The sequence below is a fragment of the Procambarus clarkii genome, chromosome 91 (genome assembly GCF_040958095.1).
Source record: "Procambarus clarkii isolate CNS0578487 chromosome 91, FALCON_Pclarkii_2.0, whole genome shotgun sequence".
Taxonomy (NCBI): Eukaryota; Metazoa; Arthropoda; class Malacostraca; order Decapoda; family Cambaridae; genus Procambarus; species Procambarus clarkii.
The window spans coordinates 6658813-6686609 of record NC_091240.1 but is presented as its reverse complement, the minus strand read 5'-3'; the positions used below and the strand labels follow the sequence as shown (position 1 = coordinate 6686609).

General features: G+C 41.1%; 1 protein-coding gene across 1 annotated transcript; it reads right to left on the bottom strand.

Annotated features, from left to right (window-relative positions):
• Nucleotides 1-5162: 5162 nt before the first annotated feature.
• On the bottom strand, nt 5163-24729 carry LOC123773986 (uncharacterized). The gene is made up of 11 exons (XM_045768018.2): nt 24543-24729; nt 19272-19284; nt 14730-14853; nt 13203-13320; nt 11715-11924; nt 11419-11572; nt 11002-11121; nt 10167-10319; nt 9573-9763; nt 7600-7676; nt 5163-7319 (listed from the first exon to the last, which is right to left on the bottom strand). The coding sequence occupies exons 1-11, from the start codon at nt 24607-24609 to the stop codon at nt 7197-7199; spliced, it is 1350 nt and encodes a 449-aa protein (XP_045623974.1). The 5' UTR covers nt 24610-24729; the 3' UTR covers nt 5163-7196.
• Between the last annotated feature and the right edge of the window lie 3068 nt (nt 24730-27797).

The following is a 27797-nucleotide window of genomic DNA, read 5'->3' as shown; positions in this document are numbered from 1 at the left end:
TTTTTGCCGCTGACGGCCGAAAACCGCACTATGTTCGCCTCTAGCGGCCAGAAACTATGCGATTTTTGCAGCTTGCGGGCAAAAATAGCGCAATTTTCGACGCTACCGGCCAAAAACCGCGCGATTTTCGCCGCTAGCGGCCAAAAACCATGCGATTTTCGCAGCTGGCGGGCAAAAATCGCGTGATTATCGCCGCTACCGCCCAAAAACCGCGTGATTGTCGCCGCTACCGCCCAAAAACCGTGCGATTTTCGCAGCTGGCGGGCAAAAATCGCTATTTTCGCCGCTACCGGCCAAAAATAGCGCGATTTTCGCTGCTAGCGGCCAAAAACCGTGCGAATTTCGCCGCTAGCGGCCAAAAATCGGGCGATTTTTGCCGCTGACGGCCGAAAACCGCACTATGTTCGCCTCTAGCGGCCAGAAACTATGCGATTTTTGCAGCTAGCGGGCAAAAATAGCGCGATTTTCGACGCTACCGGCCAAAAACCGCGCGATTTTCGCCGCTAGCGGCCAAAAACCATGCGATTTTCGCAGCTGGCGGGCAAAAATCGCGTGATTATCGCCGCTACCGCCCAAAAACCGCGTGATTGTCGCCGCTAGCGGCCAAAAACCGTGCGATTTTCGCAGCTGGCGGGCAAAAATCGCGATTTTCGCCGCTACCGGCCAAAAATAGCGCGATTTTCGCTGCTAGCGGCCAAAAACCGTGCGAATTTCGCCGCTAGCGGCCAAAAATCGGGCGATTTTTGCCGCTGACGGCCGAAAACCGCACTATGTTCGCCTCTAGCGGCCAGAAACTATGCGATTTTTGCAGCTTGCGGGCAAAAATAGCGCGATTTTCGACGCTACCGGCCAGAAACCGCGCGATTTTCGCCGCTAGCGGCCAAAAACCATGCGATTTTCGCAGCTGGCGGGCAAAAATCGCGTGATTATCGCCGCTACCGCCCAAAAACCGCGTGATTGTCGCCGCTAGCGGCCAAAAACCGTGCGATTTTCGCAGCTGGCGGGCAAAAATCGCGATTTTCGCCGCTACCGGCCAAAAATAGCGCGATTTTCGCTGCTAGCGGCCAAAAACCGTGCGAATTTCGCCGCTAGCGGCAAAAAATCGCGCGATTTTCGCCGCTAGCGGCCAGAATCTATGCGATTTTTGCAGCTGGCGGGCAAAAACCGCGCGAATTTCGCCGCTACCGGCCGAAAACTGCGCGATTTTCGCCGCTAGCGGCCAAAAACCATGCGATTTTCGCAGCTGGCGGGCAAATATCGCGTGATTATCGCCGCTACCGCCCAAAAACCGCGTGATTGTCGCCGCTATCGGCCAAAAACCGTGCGATTTTCACAGCTGGCCAGCAAAAATCGCGCGATTTAAGCCGCTACCGGCCAAAAATCGCGCGATTTAAGCCGCTAGCGGCCAAAAATCGTGCAAATTCCGCCGCTACCTGCCAAAAATCGTGCGAATTTCTTCGCTAGCGGCCAAAAATCGCGCGATTTTTCCCGCTAGCGGCCAGAAACTATGCAATTTTTGCAGCTGGCGGGCAAAAATAGCGCGATTTTCGCCGCTAGCGGGCAAAAATCATGCGATTTTCGCAGCTGGCGGGCAAAAATCGCGATTTTCGCCGCTACCGGCCAAAAATAGCGCGATTTTCGCCGCTTGCGGCCAAAAACAGTGCAAATTTCGCCGCTAGCGGCCAAAAATCGCGCGAATTTTGCCGCTACCGGCCAAAAACTGCGCGATTTTCGCCGCTAGCGGCCAAAAACCATGCGATTTTCGCAGCTGGCGGGCAAAAATCGCGTGATTTTCGCCGCTACCGGCCAGAAACCGCGTGATTGTCGCCGCTAGCGGCCAGAAACCGTGCGATTTTTACAGCTGGCCGGCAAAAATCGTGCAAATTTCGCCGCTAGCGGCCAAAAATCGTGCGAATTTCGCCGCTAGCGGCCAAAAATCGCGCGATTTTCGCCGCTACCGGCCAAAAACTGCGCGATTTTCGCCGCTAGCGGCCAAAAACCATGCGATTTTCGCAGCTGGCGGGCAAAAATCGCGTGATTATCGCCGCTACCAGCCAAAAACCGCGTGATTGTCGCCGCTAGCAGCCAAAAACCGTGCGATTTTCACAGCTGGCCGGCAAAATTTAAGCCGCTAGCGGCCAAAAATCGTGCAAATTTCGCCGCTAGCTGCCAAAAATCGTGCGAATTTTCCCACTAGCGGCCACAAACTATGCAATTTTTGCAGCTTGCGGGCAAAAATAGCGCGATTTTCGCCGCTACCGGCCAAAAACTGCGCGATTTTCGCCGCTAGCGGCCAAAAACCATACGATTTTCGCAGCTGGCAGGCAAAAATCGCGTGATTTTCGCCGCTACCGGCCAAAAACCGCGCGATTTTCGCAGCTGGCGGGCAAAAATCGCGATTTTCGCCGCTGCCGGCCAAAAATAGCGCGATTTTCGCCGCTAGCGGCCAAAAATCGCGCGATTTTCGCCTCTAGCGGCCAGAAACTATGCGATTTTTGCAGCTTGCGGGCAAAAATAGCGCGATTTTCGCCGCTACCAGCCAAAAACCGCGTGATTTTCGCCGCTAGCGGCCAAAAACCATGCGATTTCCGCAGGTGCCGGGCAAAAATCGCGATATTCGCCGCTACCGGCGAAAAATAGCGCGATTTTCGCCGCTAGCGGCCAAAAACCGAGCGAATTTCGCCGCTAGCGGCCAAAAATCGCGCGAATTTCGCCGCTACCGGCCAAAAACAGCGCGATTTTCGCCGCTAGCGGCCAAAAACCATACGATTTTCGCAGCTGGCGGGCAAAAATCGCGTGATTATCGCCGCTACCGGCCAAAAACCGCGTGATTGTCGCCGCTAGTGACCAAAAACCGTGCGAATTTCGCCGCTAGCGGCCAAAAATCGCGCGATTTTCGCCGCTAGAGGCCAGAAACTATGCGATTTTTGCTACTGGCGGGCAAGAATAGCGCGATTTTCGTCGCTAGCGGCCAAAAACCATGCGATTTTCGCAGCTGGCGGGCAAAAATCGCGCGAATTTCTCCGCTATCTGCCAAAAATCGACCGATTTTCGCCGCTAGCGGCCAAAAATGGGGCGATTTTCGCATCTAGCAGCCAAAAATCGTGCAAATTTCGCCACTAGTGGCCAAAAATCGTGCGAATTTTGCCGCTAGCGGCCAAAAATTGCGCGATTTTCGCCGCTGGCGGCCAAAAACCATGCGATTTTTGCAGCTGGCGGGCAAAAATCGCGATTTTCGCCGCTATCGGCCAAAAATAGCGCGATTTTCGCCGCTAGCGGCCAAAAACCGTGCGATTTTCGCCGCTAGCGGCCAAAAATCGGGCGGTTTTTGCCGCTAACGGCCGAAAACCGCGCTATTTTCGACGCTAGCAGCCAGAAACCATGCGATTTTTGCAGCTGACGGGCAAAAATCGCGCGAATTTCGCCGCTACCTGCCAAAAATCGACCGATTTTCGCCCCTAGCGGCCATAAAAGGGGCTATTTTCGCCGCTAGCGGCCAAAAACCGTGCGATTTTCGCAACTAGCGGGCAAAAATCGCGTGATTTTCGCCGCTAGCGACCAAAAATTGCGCGATTTTCGCAGGTAAAAAACAAAAATTGCGCAATTTTCGCCGCTAGCGGCCAAAAATCGGGCGATTTTTGCCGCTAACGGCCGAAAACCGCGCTATTTTCGACGCTAGCTGGCAAAAATCGACTGATTTTCGCCGCTAGCGGCCAAAAATCAGACGATTTTCGCCGCTAGCAGCCAAAAATCGCCCGGTTTTTGGCCGCTAGCGGCAAGCTAATCTGCAAACTACTTAACAAAGTAGCGAAAGTAGCCCAATTTTGGGCTGCAAAGTAGCGAAAGTAGCCCAATTTTGGGCTAGAAAGTAGCCCAATTTTGGGCTACGAAGTAGCGAAAGTAGCCCAATTTTGTGCTAAAAAGTAGCGAAATTTTGGGCAAAAGGTAGTGAAAGTAGCGAAATTTTGGGCTAAAAAGTAGCGAAATTTTGGGCTAAAAAGGAGCGAAATTTTGGGCTAAAAGTAGCGAAATTTTGGGCTAAAAAGTAGCGAAAGGAGCCCAATTTTTGGCTAAAAAGTAGCAAAAGTAGCGAAATTTTGGGCAGAAAGTAGCCCAATTTTTGGCTAAAAAGTAGCGAAAGTAGCCCAATTTTGGGCTAAAAAGTAGCGAAATTTTGGGCTAAAAGTAGCGAAATTTTGGGCAAAAAGTAGCCCAATTTTGGGCTAAAAAGTATCGGAAGTAGCGAAATTTTGGGCTAAAAAGTAGCGAAATTTTGGGCTAAAAGTAGCGAAATTTCGGGCTAAAAAGTAGCGGAAGTAGCGAATTTTTGGGCTAAAAAGTAGCGAAAGTAGCCCAATTTGGGGCTAAAAAGTAGCGAAATTTTGGGCTAAAAAGTAGCGAAAGTAGCCAAATTTTGGGCTAAAAAGTAGCGAAATTTTGGGCTAAAAAGTAGCGAAATTTTTGGCTAAAAAGTAGCGAAATTTTGGGCTAAAAGTTGCGAAATTAGCGAAATTTTGGGCTAAAAAGTAGCGAAAGTAGCGAAATTTTGGGGTAAAAAGTAGCGAAATTTTGGGCTAAAAAGTAGCGAAATTTTGGGCTAAAAGTAGCGAAATTTTGGGCTAAAAAGTAGCGAAAGTAGCCCAATTTTGGGCTAAAAAGTAGCGAAATTTTGGGCAAAAAGTAGCGAAAGTAGCCCAATTTTGGGCTAAAAAGTAGCGAAATTTTGGGCAAAAAGTAGCGAAAGTAGCCCAATTTTGGGCTAAAAAGTAGCGAAATTTTGGGCAAAAAGTAGCGAAAGTAGCCCAATTTTGGGCTAAAAAGTAGCGAAAGTAGCGAAATTTTGGGCTAAAAAGTAGCGAAATTTTGGGCTAAAAGTAGCGAAATTTTGGGCTAAAAAGTAGCGAAATTTTGGGCTAAAAAGTAGCAAAAGTAGCCCAATTTTGGGCTAAAAGTAGCGAAAGTAGCCCAATTTTTTTGGCTAAAAAGTAGCAAAAGTAGCGAAATTTTGCATTTATGGCTTTGGCAGATAGGCAGTTCCAAGGTTTCATAACCCAGTTGGTGAAAATGCACTTCCTGTCCTACACTTTGGCATGTTGTCCTTTATATGCATTACATCTGACATTTGGAAGTGGTCTGGATAGGTGGGATGACAAAGCTAGCAGTGGCTAGTACAGTATTGTTTAATGTCTTTGGTACAATCACATTATATACAGTATCATCAATGACAACCTCTTCCACTCTACCATTGGAGTGCCACAAGGCAGCATCTTGAGGCCTCTCCAGTTTCTTATACATATCAATGACTTGCCATGTATGCCATGGAACTTTGACTTGTCTCAAGTTCTTAAACATACACTATTTGCTGTCCAGTCTATACTTTATTCAAAAAGTAGAATATTGAAGTACCTAACTTCATCTCTAAGTATCCACCTTGTGCTAACAACTCTCAGTATGCACAAAGAAATCACATTAACATGATGTATCAATGAGAAAATGAGTAGGAGCCGTGATGAGGATTCGAATCTATACTCGGGTACTCCTAAGCAAATGCCTTAGACCACTACACGGTAAAGCAATGTAACCCGAGATTTGTCTGAATCCTCTAGGGTGTAAGCCTTGGGAACCCTTGAGGATTCAGTTGAATCCCAGGCTGTAATGCTTTTATCATGTTGTGATGTAGTACCCAGAGTATAGGTTCGAATCCCACTCATGGTTCCTACCGATTTAACTCCTAGTATCTTGTGCTACCCACTCATCTAATATCCTACCATCTAGAAATGCAACTTTATCAATATATTTAATCACTATGCTTAAGTATTTATTAGGTACATTGTAACATTTTAATTCACATAACATTTGTTCACCTAAGGACCTGCCCAAAATGCTATTCATGTTAGTGGCTCTGCAAGTATATCACCACGTTTGTACTCAACCCATTGTGAATAGTACCTCAACTATGAACAGTGTGTACACACACACAACCATACTGGACAACAGATCCTGACAAGCCGTTCCACCATGACATGTACACAATCAATACCAGTAGAAGTAATGGTACTAACAAAACACTGACACAATTTCACGCTCAGACTCTCGCTCTAATACCTCTCGTGCTGGACATTGCAGTGACAAACTTCCTACTTCCTTGCATTCAAGCAGTCCTTTTAGGAGCTATGAAACTATGCTCACATTATGACTTGCTGCTATATTTAAATGGAAGTGTGGTCAAATTCAGAAAACGGACAACAACAATTGTGTATACAGACCACTTTATCATGTCACTTAGGTAATCCTATTTTACAGAATTTCAATGGCTACAATATTCAGAATATAAAATGCCAATAATCTATTTTAAGATGACACTCAAGATATCAAATCATCCATAATATTGTCCAAATTTTTTCTTCCATCATGTTCATAAATTGCCAAATTCAATTGTGATACATAAGATGTAAATAGAGAGCCTTATTCAGGTAAGCACATAGTCCTTCACATACACTAATGCAACTTTAGATTTATCCTGCACATTTCAGGATCAGTTACAGTACTGTATGCCAATACAATATTATGTCTCAACACTGAGCATCAAAGCAATAATATTAACTATGCAATTATAGTTAATAGTGTACCGTATGTACAGTATCTGAAAGAAGCTATAAAATCTTGGTTTTAATGAAGTAATCACACAGTATATTATAAATAGGATATACATATTCTTAAAGAAAATATAAGCAACCTTTGTTTAAAAAAATATAATGTGTAAATATACAGGACTGATTAAATGTAACAAAATTAGAATTATTGCATGAAAACCTGAATAACTTGTGACTAAAACATTGTCTTAATATAAGAATGCACTCTTAACCTAAAAAGTATGGTGTTGGCTCCTTAAGTAGCCACTAACAGTTCATCGTAATCTATAGACTAACAATCAGAGCTACCAAAACATCACAGTTCATCCCCTGAATATGTATAGCTATCAAGACATACCACTGTCAAGGAAGGTGTAACCTAACATATGTAATACATGTTTTTTACAATATATCCACATTAAACTAATGTCCCTGAAAACATGGAAACATAATAAAGTCTTAACAAAAAAATTTTTACCTTTCATGCCACACCATGAAAGTGGGGAAAATTCATAATCACATATATTTGTATGTTGACTGTAAGAATTCCACAGCAAGCTCCAGCTAGGCCTGGAAATTTGCCGATGAGAATTCTTCATATTGCTGCAGTGTCTTTGGGGAAACTGTCTTCGGAGTTGTCTGAATAGCCATCAGGAAATCCTTTATTTCTACATCACGAGCAACAACCTGAAAAAAATATGTTCAGTACTGTAATCATTCACAAAAAAAATAACTTTATTTAAAATATTAGACAAAATATTACATCAAATAAAGTCTACTTTCAATTTAATGTTTCTCTTAATGGATTCTAACGTGTAAAAAAAAATAGTGTACAGTATTCACAGTTTCTCATTCCAAGATGATTTTGCAATATAAATGCTATATTGAAATTTAACTCTCGTCTTTTCTAAGAAAAAGGTTCAAATGTACCCTGTGTACAGGGTTGAGATTTAAAAAGCTACAATACCTGATCTGCTGGTAGCTTGCTCAAGGGATACTGCATTGCACCGAGGGTGTCGCTGGAGCACGGCGTAATCTTGTTGTCTGAAAGTGACAAATTGTGTAAAATAACTAATACACTTATAAACAGTGTGTGAAAGGCAAGTCAGGTAGTTATTTTAGACAATATCAATTATAAAAATTAGTTAACTGTAATCATGAGAGCCAAAGATCTATGAAAGTCTTGATTTTTCTGAAGAAAGATAAAAGGATCAAAACTTCAAGCAAAGATTTAAAAAGAAATCTAATCTACATTGAGGCTAAAACTATGACTGTTCCTATCTACTACAGTACATGTATGGTTAAAAACAAGAGGGAAAGGCAGAGAAAGGCAAAAAAAAAAAAAAAAGCATAAAAATCCTAATTTAATTAATTCCAGTATAGGTTCTGTTGCCTATAAATTTTAGCACAGTAGTCCAAGTACTCTACACTCGATTAAGGATCCACTTGGCCTGAACGGTAGAGCGACAGTCTCGCTTCATGCAGGTCGGCGTTTAATCCCCAACCGTCCTAGTGGTTGGGCACCATTCCTTTTCCCCGTCCCATCCCAAATCCTTATCCTGATCCCTTCCATATATAGTCTATATAGTCATAATGTCTTGACACTTTCCCATGATAATTCAGTTTAGTTTAATAAAGGATGTGGGATTTGATCTCCTGAACAGGGCAGAAATAGTTGGGCACATTTCCCTTCACCTGATGCCTCTATTTACCTACCAGTAAATAGGTATACCAAGAGTTAAGTAATTGTTGTGGGATACATCCTGGGGAGGATCAGAAGTTAACCTAAGGGGAAACTTCAATACAAGTTTTAGAATAAGCTTTCTGTCCCCAACAACAGGACTTGGATTTAAAATATTACAGTACTTCAGTCACATACAACTGGCTACATTTCTAAATGACAAGACTTAGAAATAAATATACACAGGAAGGTACACACGTACTGAGCGTGCACAAGTTACGAATTAGTAACTCGCATAACTTGTGAAACTGATATTAAACATAATTAACATATTGTAATTATTTTACTCGTGCAACCCAGCCAGTAGTTAGTAATTTCCGAGTGTGACTTAGACAGTAAAGGTGTTGGTGACAATGGTTCATATAGACCTGCACAGCCATGAATGCCATCGTCACACTCGCCATGTCATCCCATTCTCTAATACTCAATTACCTCAAATTCATTAATACATTTAACACTATCTTCACTGCCTACCATCATCATCAAACCATTCAACATGGAAAAAACATCTAACTGCACTCCACAATCTTGCCATTTACATGTGAAGCAAAAAAAAAAAAAAAAAAAAAAAAAAGTCTGATGTGATGATAACATTATGTACAAAATTCCTGTTGAGGTAAATTACAAACTAAGTCAAATATTATCCCACGAATAACTCATTATCCTACCATGCATACCAGATCAGATTAAGGACAATACAAGTTAACTCTTTAAATGAGACTTGACAGTAAGTCTCTGTCGTATCTCTTGATAACAAACACTAATGTTTGTGCAAAGTTATTTAAAGTAACAAAAATATCAGCAACTTGACTATTGCAAGGCTCTATATGCAAAACAAACCCAAGGAAATCATTATAAGTGTCAAGGCTGTCAAAGCAAGGAGTACCTGCATTACTGACTGCAATGTAAATAGAAAATTTTATAAAATGAGAGATGACTTTCATAAGCTTTAGGCTTCCAATCCCCAAAGAAATAATACCTGCCAGGCAAATCATAAGCTTTCTGTATTTCTATTATTGTTAATAAACAGATGTATTATCAATGGATTAGTCTATTGTTACCTTTAAACTTAAGTATTAAAATGTAAATCAAAGCAATGCAGCCAAAAAAAAAAAAAAAAATCTAAATATTGGATAAAACACATGCAGAGTCAAGCATAAACATTCAAAACACATCCTCTTATTTCCAAAGTACAGTACCGTTTGTGAACCTCCAAAAGCGAGACGAGTGCAAATCTCTAATAGGCTGAAATGCTGCAGCCATTGTCAGGTGAGTGAGATCAGCACCTGAGTAGCCCTCGGTAGCATCCAGGAGTGTCAGCCATTCAGAGTCCGTAAGGTGGAGAAGCACGGTGGAAAACTGATTTGAAATTATAGTGCGGCGCCCTTTCCTGGAGAAGTAGTATAAATTTGGTTGGCATTATGTATAATCCAGATTTATAATTAAAATATGCATTTAAGGCTCATACTGGCTTGTTGATAGATTTAATTCGGCTCCAGAAATTGGACCCGGGAATAAAAGTCATTCAGCACTGTTCAAATTTTAATACTAAATGAAAAGTAAGCTAACATATATAGGATGTTTAAGAAATATAACAAATGATATACAACATAAATGTGATAATAAACATACTTGAATCATTAAGAGAGACAATAAGATACATCTCAAAAGAATAGAGTAGCTTTGGCTATTTCTACCCTCCTCCATACTTAATGATGACAGCCAATGGCAACAGTTCTTAGTAACCAAACAGCCAATAATATATTAGAGATAGGACCTGCACGGTTTGTTACCTGTCGGGAAGAGGAATAAATATGCGCCTCTGGAAACGTCTGAGGAAGGCAGGGTCAAGATCCCAGGGGCAATTGGTGGCACCTAGCAAGAACACACTTGCATTCTTACTGTCCTCGATGCCCTCCATTTGCCGCAACAGTTCTGACTTCACTCTGTAACAATGAAATTTTGTCATCCTTAACATTTACATTTCAATTACTGGTAATTATTGCACAGCTTATTATTTTATTATAAATATATTAAATTATTAGTACTGTAGAAGTATTAGTACAATCTTTTTTTTAATTATTGTATACCCTATACTCATCCTGCAAGGAGAAGCCCATGAAATTACAGAGGACAAATAGTATTCATCATACCCCAGTGGATGTTACCTGACTAAAGTTTTTCCAATTTATCTGTACACCTCATATTTAATTGTAATAATAGCTAATAACTAAGCATTACTTGCACTGCAACTGCCTTGCATTACAATATAATATTACACACTGGATCTTACACATTGAATCCCAATTAAGTTAGGTAATACACTTAATTTCAACACAGAATATTACTGGGTAATAGATTTGTTGCTATTTATGGTATTAGGCTTCATAGCTTTTGGACACATTCTTCTTTCTCTGCTTGAGGCAAAATACTAGTATGGATACAGCGAAAGATTTGTCATTTCATGCAAACTAATTTTATTATTTTGTATTTGATTATAATCTTAAAAGTACAAAGCCATAAGGTATTCAAACTGGGAATAATACCTCGTAAGGAGTAAACCTTCAAATTTGCTAGGACAAAACATTGAACAGATTAATCATTAAGAAAACTATGTTCATTACACACCTTCGTGAGTGCTCATCTTCTGTTTGTGAACGTTTCCTACACAAACTGTCAATTTCATCCATGAAGATAATAGTCTGGCCTGCTTGTTGCTGGGCATGACGGAACAAGTCTCTAATCAATCTGCGATAAAAACAATATTAGAATATCTAACATTTTAGTTGAAAACCTAAAATAGCATTAAATTTGCTGAGGTTAAAAGAATAAATGCATAGGACAATTTTCTAACAAACATTTTTACAATGTAAAATATTATGCATTTTTTCTTTCTTTATGAATTAGTAGAATTTACATACAAAATCTTTTTATATTACTACACTAAAATGTGCTTAACAAGGCCATTAATGTGTCAACCCTTAACTGCAGCATACATCTTCAAAGGAAACATATTCCTCAAGAGTGCATTAATGAATTACCTACTTTTCAGATTCTCCAACCCAGGAGGAGAGAAGGCTAGCAGATGATACACAATAAAATGGACAGCAAAGTTCCGAGGCTAAAGATCGAGCAAGTTTTGTCTTCCCAGTTCCTGGAGGTCCATAGAGAAGCAAGCGAGTCCAGGGTTTTGCTCCACCTGTGAATTATCCGACATAGAATGCTTAATGGAGTATGCACCTTGGGATCACAAATTAAAATAAATTAGTTTTCTATATTTCTCCCGTACATCACTCTACAAATTCTAAATCATTCTAGGCTATTTACAAAAACTTCAATACCTTTAAAGAGCTGCGGGTATTGGATGGGCATGATCACCGCTTCCTTTAATATTTGCTTAACCTCATCGAGACCAGCAACATCTTGCATCGAGACACCTATCGCACTGCACGGTAATAACATATCTTGTATTGTCAAGCTATGATCTGTTTCGCTGTGAATTGCATTTGCACTTTGTTTTAAGCAGTCTACACAGGTCTTTCTCTTGTTATCTGTAAAGATTTAATGTAAAATAATTTAAAATTAATTACATATTGAGGATTACAACTGGGTATTAACAGGTATACAGTTAAAAATCTAAATTCATATTTTATTTAAATCATTTATATACAGTACTGAAAATATGTGGAAGCCCCCACAAGGCTTCCCTGGATGCTACCTATCCTCTTATTCATGGGTGAGGGTCCCTATAAACACAACCAGAGGTGGCACCCCAATAATTATTATTATTATTATTATTATTATTATTATTACTACACAGAGAAATCACATTATCATGATATATCAATGAGCAAATCCACAGGAGCCGTGATGAGGACTCGAACCTATGTGCTGGGTGTTCCCAGATGCACGCTCTAGTCAACTATACCACAACATGGTCAAAAGAATTGTAACCTGGAGTACTACTGCGCCGTCAAGGATTCCCGAGGCTTTCATTGAAACTGAACCGGGGTTTCACACAATTCCCCAATGCACTCTGGCTCTGTCGTCCAGTATTGGCTCCTGTGGAGTTTCTCATTGATGTATCACGATAACGTGATTTCTCCGAGTATCGAAAGAGGGGCGTCAGCGGTAGAAGTACTGGACGACAGAAATCGAGTGCATGGGGAAAATTGTGTGAAACCTTGGTTCGGCTTCAGTGGAAACCTCTGAAATATTCAAGGGTGCAGTAGTACTCCAGGTTGCAATTCATTTGACCATGTCATGACATAGTTGACTAGAGCCTGCATCTGGGAACACCCAGTGCATATGTTCGAATCCTTATCATGGCTCCCATGGATTTTCTCATTATTATTATTATTATTAAGAAAATCAGAAGGAGCCTTGAGGAGGATTCAAACCCGCTCACTTGGTTCTCCCAAGTTAGCGCTCTAAACCACCATGCCACATCATGGTACATTAAAGCAATGCAATCAGGGTTTTAAGCATTGCCCTCATGCACTCTGGCTAATGATCCAGTAGTTCTCCAATGCTTCTCATCAAATGCACAACAAAATCACATTAACATTTTTGTCCTGCCTGGGACTCAAACCCAAAATTTCATTTAGCGAATTGAGAACGAACCCGTCTGTACTACCAGGACCCTAACAATGACAAAGAATCACCGTATACTATTTGTTCTGAATGATGGATGCTCTGATGAAGTACTGTTGATATAAGAAAACATGCTAACAATACAGTACTTGCCATACCTCAGGGCCTTCAAAACATATTTATGGTCTTCAGTGGAATAATAGATTAAGGGAAAATTTAAACAAAAATCAACTTACTAGAATATTGAAATGTTCCCTCACTGACTGTACGTCGTCTGCCATGGCCACCATAACGGCGAGTATCGAGCAGGGATTTTTGGAAGCTTAATGTGTCCAAGAGATTCTCCAAGGATGCCTGAAAAAATAATTATTAATAGTGTGTTTTCCAATGTTTTTTGAGTTAAAGCGCTTAATATTTCACTACTAGTCATAATATAATGAATCCTTTTGATTGTCTCGATAATTACAGATTTGCTACACACACACTAACCAGCTTTCAATTAAGTTTTTATCCTATAACTACGAGCCTGTCACTCAAGGGCATGCCACTCATGCCTTGCACCACCCATAGCTCTGCTATTCAACAAATCTCTAAAGTGTTATACTTTTCCCGACATCCTTAAAATTCCTGACATCCTTAAAAAAGCAGGAGTAATGCCAGTTCATAAAGGAGGTGATACAGCTGACAAACAATTACAAACCAATATCAAATTTACCATTGCTATCAAATTGTTTGAAAAACTTGTTTACAATCAGTTCTACTCCTACCTTGTAAAATTCTATATACAGTATTAAGTCCCTGCTAGTTTGGCTTCCATTCTCAAAAGAATATCAATGATGCCATTATTAGTCTGCTTGATATAATCTACACAGCCATTGACAAAAATAAGTTCCCAATTGGCCTCTTTATTGACCTGAGAAAGGCTTTTGATACTGTAAACCATAACTACCTCTTACTTACACTTCACCATTGTGGAATCCGAGGCCTTGCTCTGAAATGTATTTGATGCTATCTTAATGACAGGCACCCATATGTAGCCATCAATGACATAACCTCACCCACTCTACAATTAACCGTAGAGTCCCACAGGGCAGCATCTTAGGGCCTCTCCTATTTCTTATATATATCAATGCAAAGGAAGTCTCGGTCTCCATAATGAATTAAAAAAATTGTCCCACCTATGCATTATTCAACAGTAAAACCAAAAAAACCTAATTTCATCCTCATAATTTCCTACCGTGTGCTTCAAACTTTTACTGTATCTTGTCCTACCCACTCCCCAATACGTATCAGTACATAACACACAAAAATACAGCATCAATTTATATGTAGTTATTATGTTAAACTCAAAATTTGCTACAATGTACCTCTTAATAAACCCCATCTATCGGATTAAGGAACGATCCAAAACACTTTCCAAGAATATAAGAATACCAATATTATGTACTGTACTCTTACAAACCCAATGTACCTTGAACAAATCCACAAGGGCCGTGATGAGGATTCGAACCTACGTCCGAGAGCATCCCAGACGCTGCCTTAATCGACTGAGCTACGACATGGTAAAAGAATTGAAGCCAGAAGTTCTACTGAACTTACTTGGATCCTGCAGCCTCTCCGAGACACAAACCAGGGTTTTACATAATTCCCCCATGCACTCGAGCTATGTCAATAGGCCGTACTCCTTCTTCCCCCTTACTTCATTACACACGACCCTTGTGGATTTGTTCATTTGATGCATCATACTATTGTAAATAACATACCGATATATGTGGGTTGGGCTGAGACGTGCGCAACGTACTGATGGCAGAGCTGCACTTCTCATACAGGTGATCCACCACAGGGTAGTCAGTGTTGCTCTCCAACTGGGAAGCGATGAGCTCCAAACTGAAAAATATATTATTATTGTACCAGAGGAAACAAAATTCACAAGCATTAAAAAGCTACACCTGCATGCAACATACCAAAAATACTTTTAGACAAATGACAGAAGGAAGATGTGCAACATACTTCAATAATCAAAGCCAAATTGATTAATTTATGAATTTCAGAAGCTTTGGAACTTGGTCGAGTACTGGGACTGACTGGAGCATTCAGCACAATTAAAACAAGAATAATACAGAATAATATTCTAAAATACTGATATTAGTTTTTCATTTTTTCCCCCTCTTCATGAATAATTATAGATCAACTGAAGTTGAATATATTATCTGGTGCATTACGATTAGAGTACAGTACAGTACTGTACTCTGTGATAATGAACATCATTATTCTGTACTATATAACCAATGCCTAGTGTACTGTACTGCACTGCATGATCTACACCAAGCCTCATTAAGTTTTTAAATACTAAACTAGTGTTTGTTACTAGGTGCTCACAACAGTTATAATCCAGATTTCTTGCACAAAATACAACATAATCAACAATTATTAAAAGTACAGAATACATCTACAGTACTTGACGTAATGCAAGGTTATGCTGTTGCTGGAAAATCTACATAACGGTGTACTGGTTAAGACTTAATGCAAACTTTATAAATCGTCCAAAAGCACATAAATCTAATAAACTCGGTATACTAGAACTGTAAAATGTTGACTTTGAATTCAACTACATCACATTTAATATAAAAATAAAGCAAACATGATTTATTTGTAAAATAGCTGTACTCTGTATCCAGTATTGAACAATGTTTTGACAACAGTTAGCTGTCACATAACACAGGAATTCATACTTTGATCAACAAATACAATATTTAGAAATGCTGTATAGCATTTTACCAGCTCTTATCACATATGCTATCAATTTTAGCACATACAGCATATCAAAATCATGTACAATAGCACAATCCAACACATTTGTTGCATTTACCAAGCAGCAGACTTTTGTTAACCCTACTGCATCTATCCAGGTGCTGGGGCTAGCCTCAGTTAGACAAGTGTGTGTATGTAAAGTCAAGGGAACTGCCACTATTTGACACTTTTTCTGGAGGTAAAACTAGTCTTAAATCTAAAAGTACAGAACGCTTCATAACATTATTTTCAAAATACGATTAAACACGTCTTTGAGCAGTTCTGTACACCCAGCTGGCCTCCAAGGTAATATACATGCTTCTGAAAAGGATCTTCCACAGTCAGGGCAGTTTGACATCCCACACCATTGTGGTAGGGAACCTTTCAAACCCTCAGTCATGTCACACAAGTATTAGGGAGAAGTAAGTAATGCAACTTGTTAGGACAACAGAACAAAAATCCTTAGGAGAAAGTCCCTCGATACCAGGTTTCCAAATAGGAAGAACAATCACCTCAAGCTAGTCTTCAGGAACTAACAATTTCTTCCAAGTACAATTATAACTAGTCAATAAAAAGTGAAAGGCCCCTTGAGAAAGATGGCAAAGCATCTCATAATGAATGCTACCCAAGCCCCCCACTGTAGAACCTTCAGAGACAGGGCAGACTGAAGTTATGATACAAGGGATTGTTATAGGGGATCTGGAGGCGAGGGCAAAAAACCAAGGAAGAAGATTCAAGAAGGGGCTTATGAGCAAGTAAAGTAGAAAGAAAATGAGTACCGGAGTTAATGGCTGTAAATTGTGAACACAGTTTGTTTGTGACCAACACCAGATCTGCCACAACAGAACCACAGAAATGAAAGACGGGTAACACGTCAGGAACAAACTTGCCAGTAATCTTATAGATTTCTTCCAGATCTGAGAGAAAGAGGGGTCAACCATAATGGTGAGGAGATAGGACTTTCAACTCCCATTTAGCTGGTCAGATAAGCCTACTACACTCACCATACAAAAAAAAATAAAAGAATAAGGAGTCTATCAGCATCAGTGTTTTTTCCCAGGCACTTTCAGTACACTTACAGCGTACAGCCCTAGCAAAGTCCAAATTCTACGAAGTAATGCACTTCTGCATATCACTGGAGGCAGAGTGAAGAACAGAGCAGAGGGCAGATTCTAACAAGGTGTCATGAAAAAGGAGGAGGGCTCGAGGAATAGGCAAATCAGATTGGTAGGAAATGGGGGGAGCACAAAGGGTGAAAAAGATTCAGTCCACCTTATCAAACTGCCACTGACGAAACAAAACAGGAGGGTAGGGAAAAATAAAGGTTGCAAAGATGGAGAAATTGGTCACTGTTATAGAGGTCATCAAGGGTCTCCCACAATAAGTTTAAATAAATGGAGGGGGCACAGAGGCAAAGACCAATAAAGGAAAGGGTGTGAGTACATGAGTCAACAACATCAATCAGCTTGCTGGAATTCAGGCGAGATAGAAGAGAGGACGAAAGGTTCTCAGGTTGTTACTTATAGTGCATCTTGCCACAGTGGGTTAAGGGATTCAAACTGGAATGCTGGTTCGAATCCCCGGATTGCTCCAATTATTTTCACGAAGACACATCATGCCATTGTGATTTCCTAGTATATTTGAACAAAACACACGGTGGGGAATCCCATTACCTACACCAGAGTGTACGCGTAAAATTTATAAACCACTTGGTTTTCGTTATCAGCTCGGTACCTCAAGACCCCTAGTGGATTCAGAAGGATCTCGGGTTAAATTACTTATTTATTTATTTATTTATTTATTTATATACAAGAAGGTACATTGGGTTTGTGAGAATACATTGGATAGTACAGTATTTACACTCTTGTAAAGCCACTAGTACGCGCAGCGTTTCGGGCAGGTCCTTAATCTAACATAATTTTAAGTAGGTAATTTCTATCAGAATTGATAAATGATAAAGATACATTGCAAGAGAAAAATGAGATGAGAGAGCTTAGTAAGTATATTAAAGCACATTGTTATATTAAAGCTCTGATTGATTACATTGACAGCTTGATTAGTAATTTAAACAAGATTAATAGACACCATACAGCAGATTGACAGCACATATAAGACAGCAATGATCACAATGGTAAAGATGTTCAGATTGGGTACATAAAGATTGGGAGACTGGGTAGCAAAAGATACAGATAAACAAGATTAATAAACACCATACAGCAGATTGGCAGCACATAAGAAGACAGCAATGATCACAATGGTAAAGATGTTCAAATTGGGAACATAAAGGTTGGGAGATTGGGTAGCAATAGATACAGTGCAATTTTAAGGCAAAAAGTGAAAAACTATGAAGATGAAATTAGGTACTTTTTAGTATTGATTTTGAATGATGTAAAAGTTGGACAGCTTTTCAATTCAGTAGGGAGCGAGTTCCATAAACTGGGTTCCTTTATTTGCATAGAGTGTTTACACAGATTAAGTTTAACTCTGGGGATATCAAAGAGATATTTATTTCTGGTGTGGTGATAATGGGTCCTATTACATCTGTCCAGGAAGAGTTTCAGAGCAGGATTTGCATTTAAGAACAGGGAGCATGTTATACTTATGCTATCATGTCATGTCATGCTATACTTATAGCAAGTTGTGGTACAGTGGGGTAAGGAACGCAGTTTGAGTAACCCAGAATGCAGATTCAAATCTCCAGATTGCTCCAATGATTTTCACTGATATATCATGCCATAGTGATTTCAAAGTGTATTATTATTATTAGTACAGGTAGTAGTAATAATGGTAATGTCTTCTCACACACATAATAATATAGGATAAAACTCACACTTGTGTATTTGTGAAATTTATGTAAGGAATTTACACCAAGTCTTTCGCACTCTCCTGAGTGCTTTGTCAAGGTCTGAGTGTGTGATTAGGATAAGACTTACATCTCAATGTCTAATCCGTCTAAAGATTAGATGTTGAGATGTAAGTCTCGTCCTAATTACACACTCAGACCTTGACAAAGCACTCAGCAGAGTGCAAAAGACTTGATGTAAATTCCTTACATAAATTTCACAAATACACAAGTGTGAGTTTTTATCCAATATTATTATTATTATTGTTGTTATTATGTTTGTCATGTCCCACCTCGCTTCATATGCTCAAACAACTTTAACACTTCCTCCTTTACTTTTATTCTCATTATACTACACTAAACATTAAGTTACAGTACACTTACTATTCTTTCTCAATACTTAAAGCAAAACAAAAGTTTAAAAGTGGTATGAGAGTACAAAATAATAACTTTTGTTAAACTGTGTATACAATATTGACACTGGGAAAGGAGGGGGGGGGGAGGCAAATTTAGCAAATTCTATAGTACAGGTACATTATATAGATTGGGTTTATGAGAAAAAATCTTATAACAGTGGGATCATCAAACAAAATATTTTTCAAATTCAATATAAGGAACACCACTTTTTGGTGTATTGACTATGGATACAGAACACCTTAATATTTATACCTACCATGACAAGGCCTCTGCCACAGCAGTCACCAACATGAAATGGAAAAACATTAATGAACCTTCTATATTTAGAAATATATAATAAAAAGTGTTAAAACACAAAACATATCATTAAAATAGTGTTAAAACCCAAAACAGCTATCTGAATAATATTCTTTCTTATTCAAATAGAAAAATCTAATGTATAAAAACACACACACACACACACACACATCGCTGGAAGACAGAAGAGTTAGGGGGGACATGATCACCACATTCAAGATTCTCAAGGGAATTGATAGGGTAGATAAAGACAGGCTATTTAACACAAGGGGCACACGCACTAGGGGACACAGGTGGAAACTGAGTGCCCAAATGAGCCACAGAGATATTAGAAAGAAATTTTTTAGTGTCAGAGTAGTTGACAAATGGAATGCATTAGGAAGTGATGTGGTGGAGGCTGACTCCATACACAGTTTCAAGTATAGATATGATAGAGCCCAATAGGCTCAGGAACCTGTACACCTGTTGATTCACGGTTGAGAGGCGGGACTAAAGAGCCAGAGCTCAACCCCCGCAAGCACAATTAGGCGAGTACACTCACTCACACATTCACACACTCGCTAACACTCACACTCTCACTCTCTCCCACGCTCTCACTCTCCCACGCACTCTCGCACTCACGCTCTCGTGCACTCACGCTCTCGTGCACTCTCGCTCTCGTGCACTCTCGCTCTCGTGCACTCTCGCACTCGTGCACTCTCGCACTCGTGCACTCTCGCACTCGTGCACTCTCGCACTCGTGCACTCTCGCACTCGTGCACTCTCGCACTCGTGCACTCTCGCACTCGTGCACTCTCGCACTCTCGCACTCTCGCACTCTCGCACTCTCGCACTCTCGCACTCGTGCACTCTCGCACTCGTGCACTCTCGCACTCTCGCACTCTCGCACTCTCGCACTCTCGCACTCTCACACTCGTACACTCTCACACTCGTACACTCTCACACTCGTACACTCGTACACTCTCACACTCGTACACTCTCACACTCGTACACTCTCACACTCGTACACTCTCACACTCGTACACTCTCACACTCGTACACTCTCACACTCGTACACTCTCACACTCATACACTCTCACACTCATACACTCTCACACTCATACACTCTCACACTCTCACACTCTCACACTCTCACACTCTCTCACTCTCACACTCATACACTCATACACTCTCACACTCATACACTCTCACACTCTCACACTCTCACACTCATACACTCTCACACTCATACACTCTCACACTCTCACACTCATACACTCATACACTCATACACTCTCACACTCTCACACTCTCACACTCTCACACTCATACACTCATACACTCTCACACTCTCACACTCTCACACTCTCACACTCATACACTCATACACTCTCACACTCTCACACTCTCACACTCTCACACTCTCACACTCATACACTCTCACACTCATACACTCTCACACTCTCACACTCTCACACTCTCACACTCATACACTCATACACTCTCACACTCATACACTCTCACACTCTCACACTCTCACACTCTCACACTCTCACACTCATACACTCATACACTCTCACACTCTCACACTCTCACACTCTCACACTCATACACTCATACACTCTCACACTCTCACACTCTCACACTCTCACACTCTCACACTCATACACTCTCACACTCATACACTCTCACACTCTCACACTCTCACACTCTCACACTCTCACACTCTCACACTCTCACACTCATACACTCATACACTCTCACACTCTCACACTCTCACACTCATACACTCTCACACTCATACACTCTCACACTCATACACTCTCACACTCTCACACTCTCACACTCTCACACTCTCACACTCTCACACTCTCACACTCATACACTCTCACACTCTCACACTCATACACTCATACACTCTCACACTCTCACACTCTCACACTCTCACACTCTCACACTCTCACACTCATACACTCTCACACTCATACACTCTCACACTCATACACTCTCACACTCTCACACTCTCACACTCATACACTCTCACACTCATACACTCTCACACTCTCACACTCTCACACTCTCACACTCATACACTCTCACACTCATACACTCTCACACTCATACACTCTCACACTCATACACTCTCACACTCATACACTCATACACTCACACTCATACACTCTCACACTCATACACTCTCACACTCATACACTCTCACACTCATACACTCTCACACTCATACACTCTCACACTCATACACTCTCACACTCATACACTCTCACACTCATACACTCTCACACTCATACACTCTCACACTCATACACTCTCACACTCATACACTCATACACTCACACACTCATACACTCACACACACTCACACTCACACACACTCACACTCACACACACTCACTCACACTCACTCACACACACTCACACACACACACACACACTCACACAAACTCACACACACTCACACACACTCACACAAACTCTCACAAACTCTCACAAACTCACACAAACTCTCACAAACTCTCACAAACTCTCACAAACTCTCACAAACTCTCACAAACTCTCACAAACTCTCACAAACTCTCACAAACTCTCACAAACTCTCACAAACTCTCACAAACTCTCACAAACTCTCACAAACTCACACAAACTCACACAAACTCTCACAAACTCTCACAAACTCACACAAACTCACACAAACTCTCACTCACACAAACTCTCACTCACACTCACACAAACTCTCACTCACACTCACACAAACTCTCACTCACACTCACACAAACTCTCACTCACACTCACACAAACTCTCACTCACACTCACACAAACTCTCACTCACACTCACACAAACTCACTCACACTCACACAAACTCACACTCACACTCCCTCGCACTCACACTCCCTCACACTCGTACTCATACTCATACTCACTCACACTCACTCATACTAATACTCATACTCACACTTGCTCACACTCTCACACAGGGAAAGTCGCTGGCTAACATCAGAACTGCCTTCAGGAACCTGTGTAAGGAATCATTTAGAACCTTGTATACCACATATGAAAGACCAATCTTGGAGCATGCAGCCCCACATAGAGCCCGTATCTTGTTAAGCACAAGATAAAGCTGGAAAAAGTTCAGAGGTATGCCACTAGGCTAGTCCCAGAACTAAGAGGCATGAGTTATGAGGAAAGGCTGCGTGAAATGCACCTCACGACATTGGAAGACAGAAGAGTAAGGGGAGACATGATCACGACCTACAAAATTCCCATAGGAATTGACAGAGTTGAAAAGGATAAACTGTTGAACACGGGGGTACACGAACAAGGGGGGACAGGTGGAAACTGAGTACCCAAATGAGCCACAAGGACGTTAGAAAGAACTTTTTCAGTGTCAGAGTAGTTTACAGATGGAATGCACTAGGAAGTGATGTGGTGGAGGCTGACTCCATACACAGTTTGAAATGTAGATATGATATAGTCCAGTAGGCTCAGGAACCTGTACACCAGTTGATTGACAGTTGAGAGGCAGGACTAAAGAGCCAAAGCTCAACCCCTGCAAGCACAACTAGGTGAGTACACACTCACACAGTCACTCCAGATATATTTGGTTAATTCTGGACCGAGCCTGCTGACATGAGTGCATTGGTCCTCAAGCTATCAGGTAATGCGTAGCTGGCCAACTATGCCAAGACTCCTCAGTACACATAGAACAAGGGTGAAAATACCTTCCAAGATACTAACATGTGAGATTAGGGAGATAAATGTGGAGCACAAGATAGTATGGCCTGTAAGGCACATGTCTTTTGAGACTACTTTTTTCGTAGTCTTTATCTAATCAACACTTTTTCACACTGCCATATTTGTGGTTCAGTGAAAAACAGAAGATTGTACTGTGCCTTGTTTCCAATCTGCTTGAAAACTGGGAGAAGCCATTTGTGAATAAAACACAATAACACTAAACAATAAAAAACTTCCCAAAGAGAATAATTTTGACAATTTGCCACCTTGTAATCAGATACCATCTAACTCAAGCATAATGCAATATACATTACCTTGACAATTAATCATTAATATACCTGGTCCCAAACACACCAATACTGAACCAACACGTCAGGAGGTAGAGGCGCCCCTCACACCTCAGGAGGTAGAGGCGCCCCTCACACCTCAGGAGGTAGAGGCGCCCCTCACACCTCAGAAGGTAGAGGCCCCCCCTCACACCTCAGAAGGTAGAGGCCCCCCCTCATACCTCAGGAGGTAGAGGCCCCCCCTCACACCTCAGGAGGTAGAGGCTCACACCTCAGGAGGTAGAGGCCCCCCCCTCACACCTCAGGAGGTAGAGGCCCCCCCCTCACACCTCAGGAGGTAGAGGCCCCCCCCTCACACCTCAGGAGGTAGAGGCCCCCCCCTCACACCTCAGGAGGTAGAGGCCCCCCCCTCACACCTCAGGAGGTAGAGGCCCCCCAATCACACCTCAGGAGGTAGAGGCCCCCAATCACACCTCAGGAGGTAGAGGCCCCCCTCACACCTCAGGAGGTAGAGGCCCCCCTCACACCTCAGGAGGTAGAGGCCCCCCTCACACCTCAGGAGGTAGAGGCCCCCCTCACACCTCAGGAGGTAGAGGCCCTCTGTAATGTCACCTCCTATAATGAAGCAGTAGCTGGCTGCTGAAACTTGTCCTCAAACTCAAACCCTCACGACAAACTTGTCGTGAAGGGATACACAATTTTTCAGTGGATTCAGGGATTTTTCAGTGTTAGAGTAGTTAACGGATGGAATGCACTAGGAAGTGATGCGGTGGACGCAGATGCCATACACAGTTTCAAATGTAGATATGATAGAGCCCAGTAGGCTCAGGAATCTGTACACCAGTTGATTGACAGTTGAGAGGCGGGACCAAAGAGCCAGAGCTCAACCCCCGCAAGCACAACTAGGTGAGTACAATTAGGCGAGTACAAGTCTACCAACACACACTGACACTCATTCTTTGGTTTAACATTTGGCCTTGCACGGAATCAATAGCAATTACCGCAGCAACCTCAAAAATTGATGTTGATATCAAATCTTGTTGCAACGTGGGAAGGCAGGCTACTACTGTCAACTGCATAAACTCGTTCCTTGTCACAGAACATGACACACCATTTTACAAATTGCAATCAATCTGCCCAATTCTAAACGTGGAACCTCTTTAACAGTATAACATCTAAGACCAGCAAACACTTCCAAGACACGTGACTACTCACCTTGATACAGCAGCAAGTCGCTGCACCCAGCATTAGTAGTGGCTTCTGGCGCCTCTGTACACTTCATCTTCAGGTGGCGTTGGGTGTGGCACGAGATGTGGTCCCCAAGATGTGGCCCCCAAGATGCGGTCCAAGATGCGGCGGGGTCTTCCCTCCACCAGCTGTCACTCCTGTCTCGTGACGACGTTCCCGCAGCGCCACATGGGAAGGCTACCATCAAGCGGGCACTTTTTAAATATATATATTTTCTTTTTTTAACCTAGCAAACGCTTAGTAAAGTTCCTATATGACTTGGGCGATTGATTTAATTTGTAAATCATAATGTGTGGTTATAAGTGGTTTTGATAATTATATCCAGGGAAATGGAAAATAATTACAAAAAAATTTAATGACACTGGTAACACACTGGTAAACAGAGGCTCTCGACCAATCAGATGCCGCCGTCCGAGTGACGTAGGTGGGTGTGACGGAATCATTAACAATGCCTTAATAATTAACAAATATAATGCTTTTGGTTTGCTTTTATAGCGGTAATGATGTATGTATGTTAGTGCTAAGCGAGTTGTAACCTTTTACAATAAAGAACACATTATAAAATACAGGGTGGTGGTAGAAAGCAAATACTCATACGAAATCAGCAATCCCCGTGGCGAAGTGGTTACACACTCGCCTGGCGTTTCGCGAGCGCTTTGGCCTGGGTTCGTATCCTGGCCGGGGACGATTGACTGGGCGCCAATCCTTAACTGTAGACTCTGTTCACCCAGCAGTGAATGGGTGCCTCGTTGTTAAACAATTTGACGAGTCGTATTCCGGGGAAAATTTGGATTAAGGACTTGCCCGAAACGCTATGCGTGCTAGTGGCTGTGTAAGAACTCATATATAAATAAATACAAACGACAAAAATTGTCTCTGAATAACAAATAATAAAAAGAAATAAATATATTTAATATTCCAAGAGAAGTTCAACGAAGATCAATTCCAGCTACTCTGCTATGGAATAGAAAATAATTCAACAATCCTATTTGAAATCAATATTTACCAGTCTTAATTTCTCAATATAAATTTATCAAGTTTGTATCCTTCGTTGTGTGTTCAAATTTGATAAATTTGACAAATTTATATCACCCTATTAATATCCCCTTAATTTGTTAGTCCTTTCTTCCATTCGAATAATTTAGTCATTCACCCCTTACTCTTCACCTTTTTAGACATATAAACTGAGTTTTCTTGTAGTCTCACCATATAGGAAATTTTGAATTACTGAAATTAACACATCGAAGGAAATTTATGTCCCTTCTGTAGTACCATGATCAAGACTTGAACCACATTAAATGAAGCGTAATCTAAAAGCAAGATAATACTCGATTGATTGTTGTTGCCAGTGGCTGCAATTTTATTATGCATGATAGCGCCCCCACACTCATCCTGTGAGTGGTAGTTTATTGTTATCCCACATTCGTCCTATGAGCAGTGTGTAAAAAGATCCTAGAAAGCATAAAAGGTCTTTAATCCGAGCCAGTGAATGTTGTATGACACCAGTTTTAGCAATTTATCTGTACATTTTATACTTTATTATAATGATAGTACAGACTACTGCTTGCACTGCAACTACTATCTACAACAATATAATACTATACATTGGAAAAGGAAGGAAATTATGAGAAGGAAGCACTAAGACATTATGACTACATAGTACATAAAAGGGACACTAGTATAGGATAGGGGAACAGTGTGAAGGAACTTACTGTATTATATATTGAAGCAAAGCCATTTTCTGCTATGGTACATAAATTTGCAACAGTTTTATTATGTTTTCCTTTATCTGCAAGAAGTGACATTTTAGCATTAGCAATTAAATGTTTTGTCATTTCATTAAAAGTAAGTTTAGATCTATCTGTACATAAAGTTCAATTTTCACACAGTTTGTGCCTGATAGTTCCCTTTCCCCCCATCCTTGTTATCTGATGCACACATTTCATGCCACCTGGATCCCCCATGCAAGCTGAACTGCCAAATATGCTTGTAGCCAAGTAAAATTCAAGCTGTGATATGTCAGTCAATGCAGACACAACATGACATGTCATATACAGTTCCTGTGGCGCAGTGGTAAGACACTCGCCCAGCACTTTGCGAGTGCTCTGACCTGAGTTCGTATCCTGGCCGGGCGCCAATCCTTAACTGTAGCCTCTGTTTACCCAACAGTGAATGGGTACCTAGTTGTTAAATGATTTGGGGAGGTCGTATTCCAGGGAATATTAGGATCAAGGACATGCCGAAAGCGCTATGTGCGCTAGTGGCTTTACAAAAATGTAAGAACTCTTGTATATAAACACAAATAACAAAAAAGTTAGATTTTGTTACTTGCCCTATCCTCTTTTTTTTTTTTTTTTTTTTTTTTTACTCATTTAATCGTGACAGACAATTGGACTGCTAGTACCTCTTTACACTCGGTTTCTTCAAATTCATCTTGGAGTTTTCATCTAATGACACTTTATAGACTGTTTAATAGCCCAAGATTACGATCAGCCTGTCTACTGCAATGTTTTTAATCATTTTGAGTAATACAAGAATAGGCAACAGCTTTACAAGCTGTATGCAATTTAAGATCGTTTTCATCTGCGTCCTCGACCAGGAGGCCTGGTCGAGGACCGGGCCGCAGGGATGCTAAGCCCCAAAACCATCTTAAGGTAACCAAGTAATCTTACTGTGGGATTTAGCATGTACTGTACAATGCCATCTACATATATAATTATAATTTTTTTAACAAAGTTGAGATTGATTTTAGTAAGGCATGTATTAGTACACTGAACAAGTTAGGGCTAGGAATTTCACCTTCACGAATGCCTAGTTGTTAATTTAGTTTCAGTTTTGGGGCATTGCAGAGGACTTTCAGTTCGCAAATAAACCTTTTATCTCTCGGCAGAAGATCTTGCTTTCCTCGACAATTTTTTACCACCTGGATCCCCCATACAAGCTGAATAGACAAAGATACGTTTAGCAAAGTATTATTTGAGCTATGATAACATCTTTCAGTCTACAAATTTTGGTTATTATTTCCCTGTCTCCTGGCCAAGAATCCTGGTTCTTTGGACAGGCCCCATGATTATCATACTTTAGAAATTTGTATCATAAGTACTATACACAGAATTTTAATAAACTTCCTTGAATCTAAAATACATCTGAACAAAATTAAATGAATAAATTCATCAAAAGTCACATACTTCTTTGAGGTTACCTTTATATGTAAAAATCAGA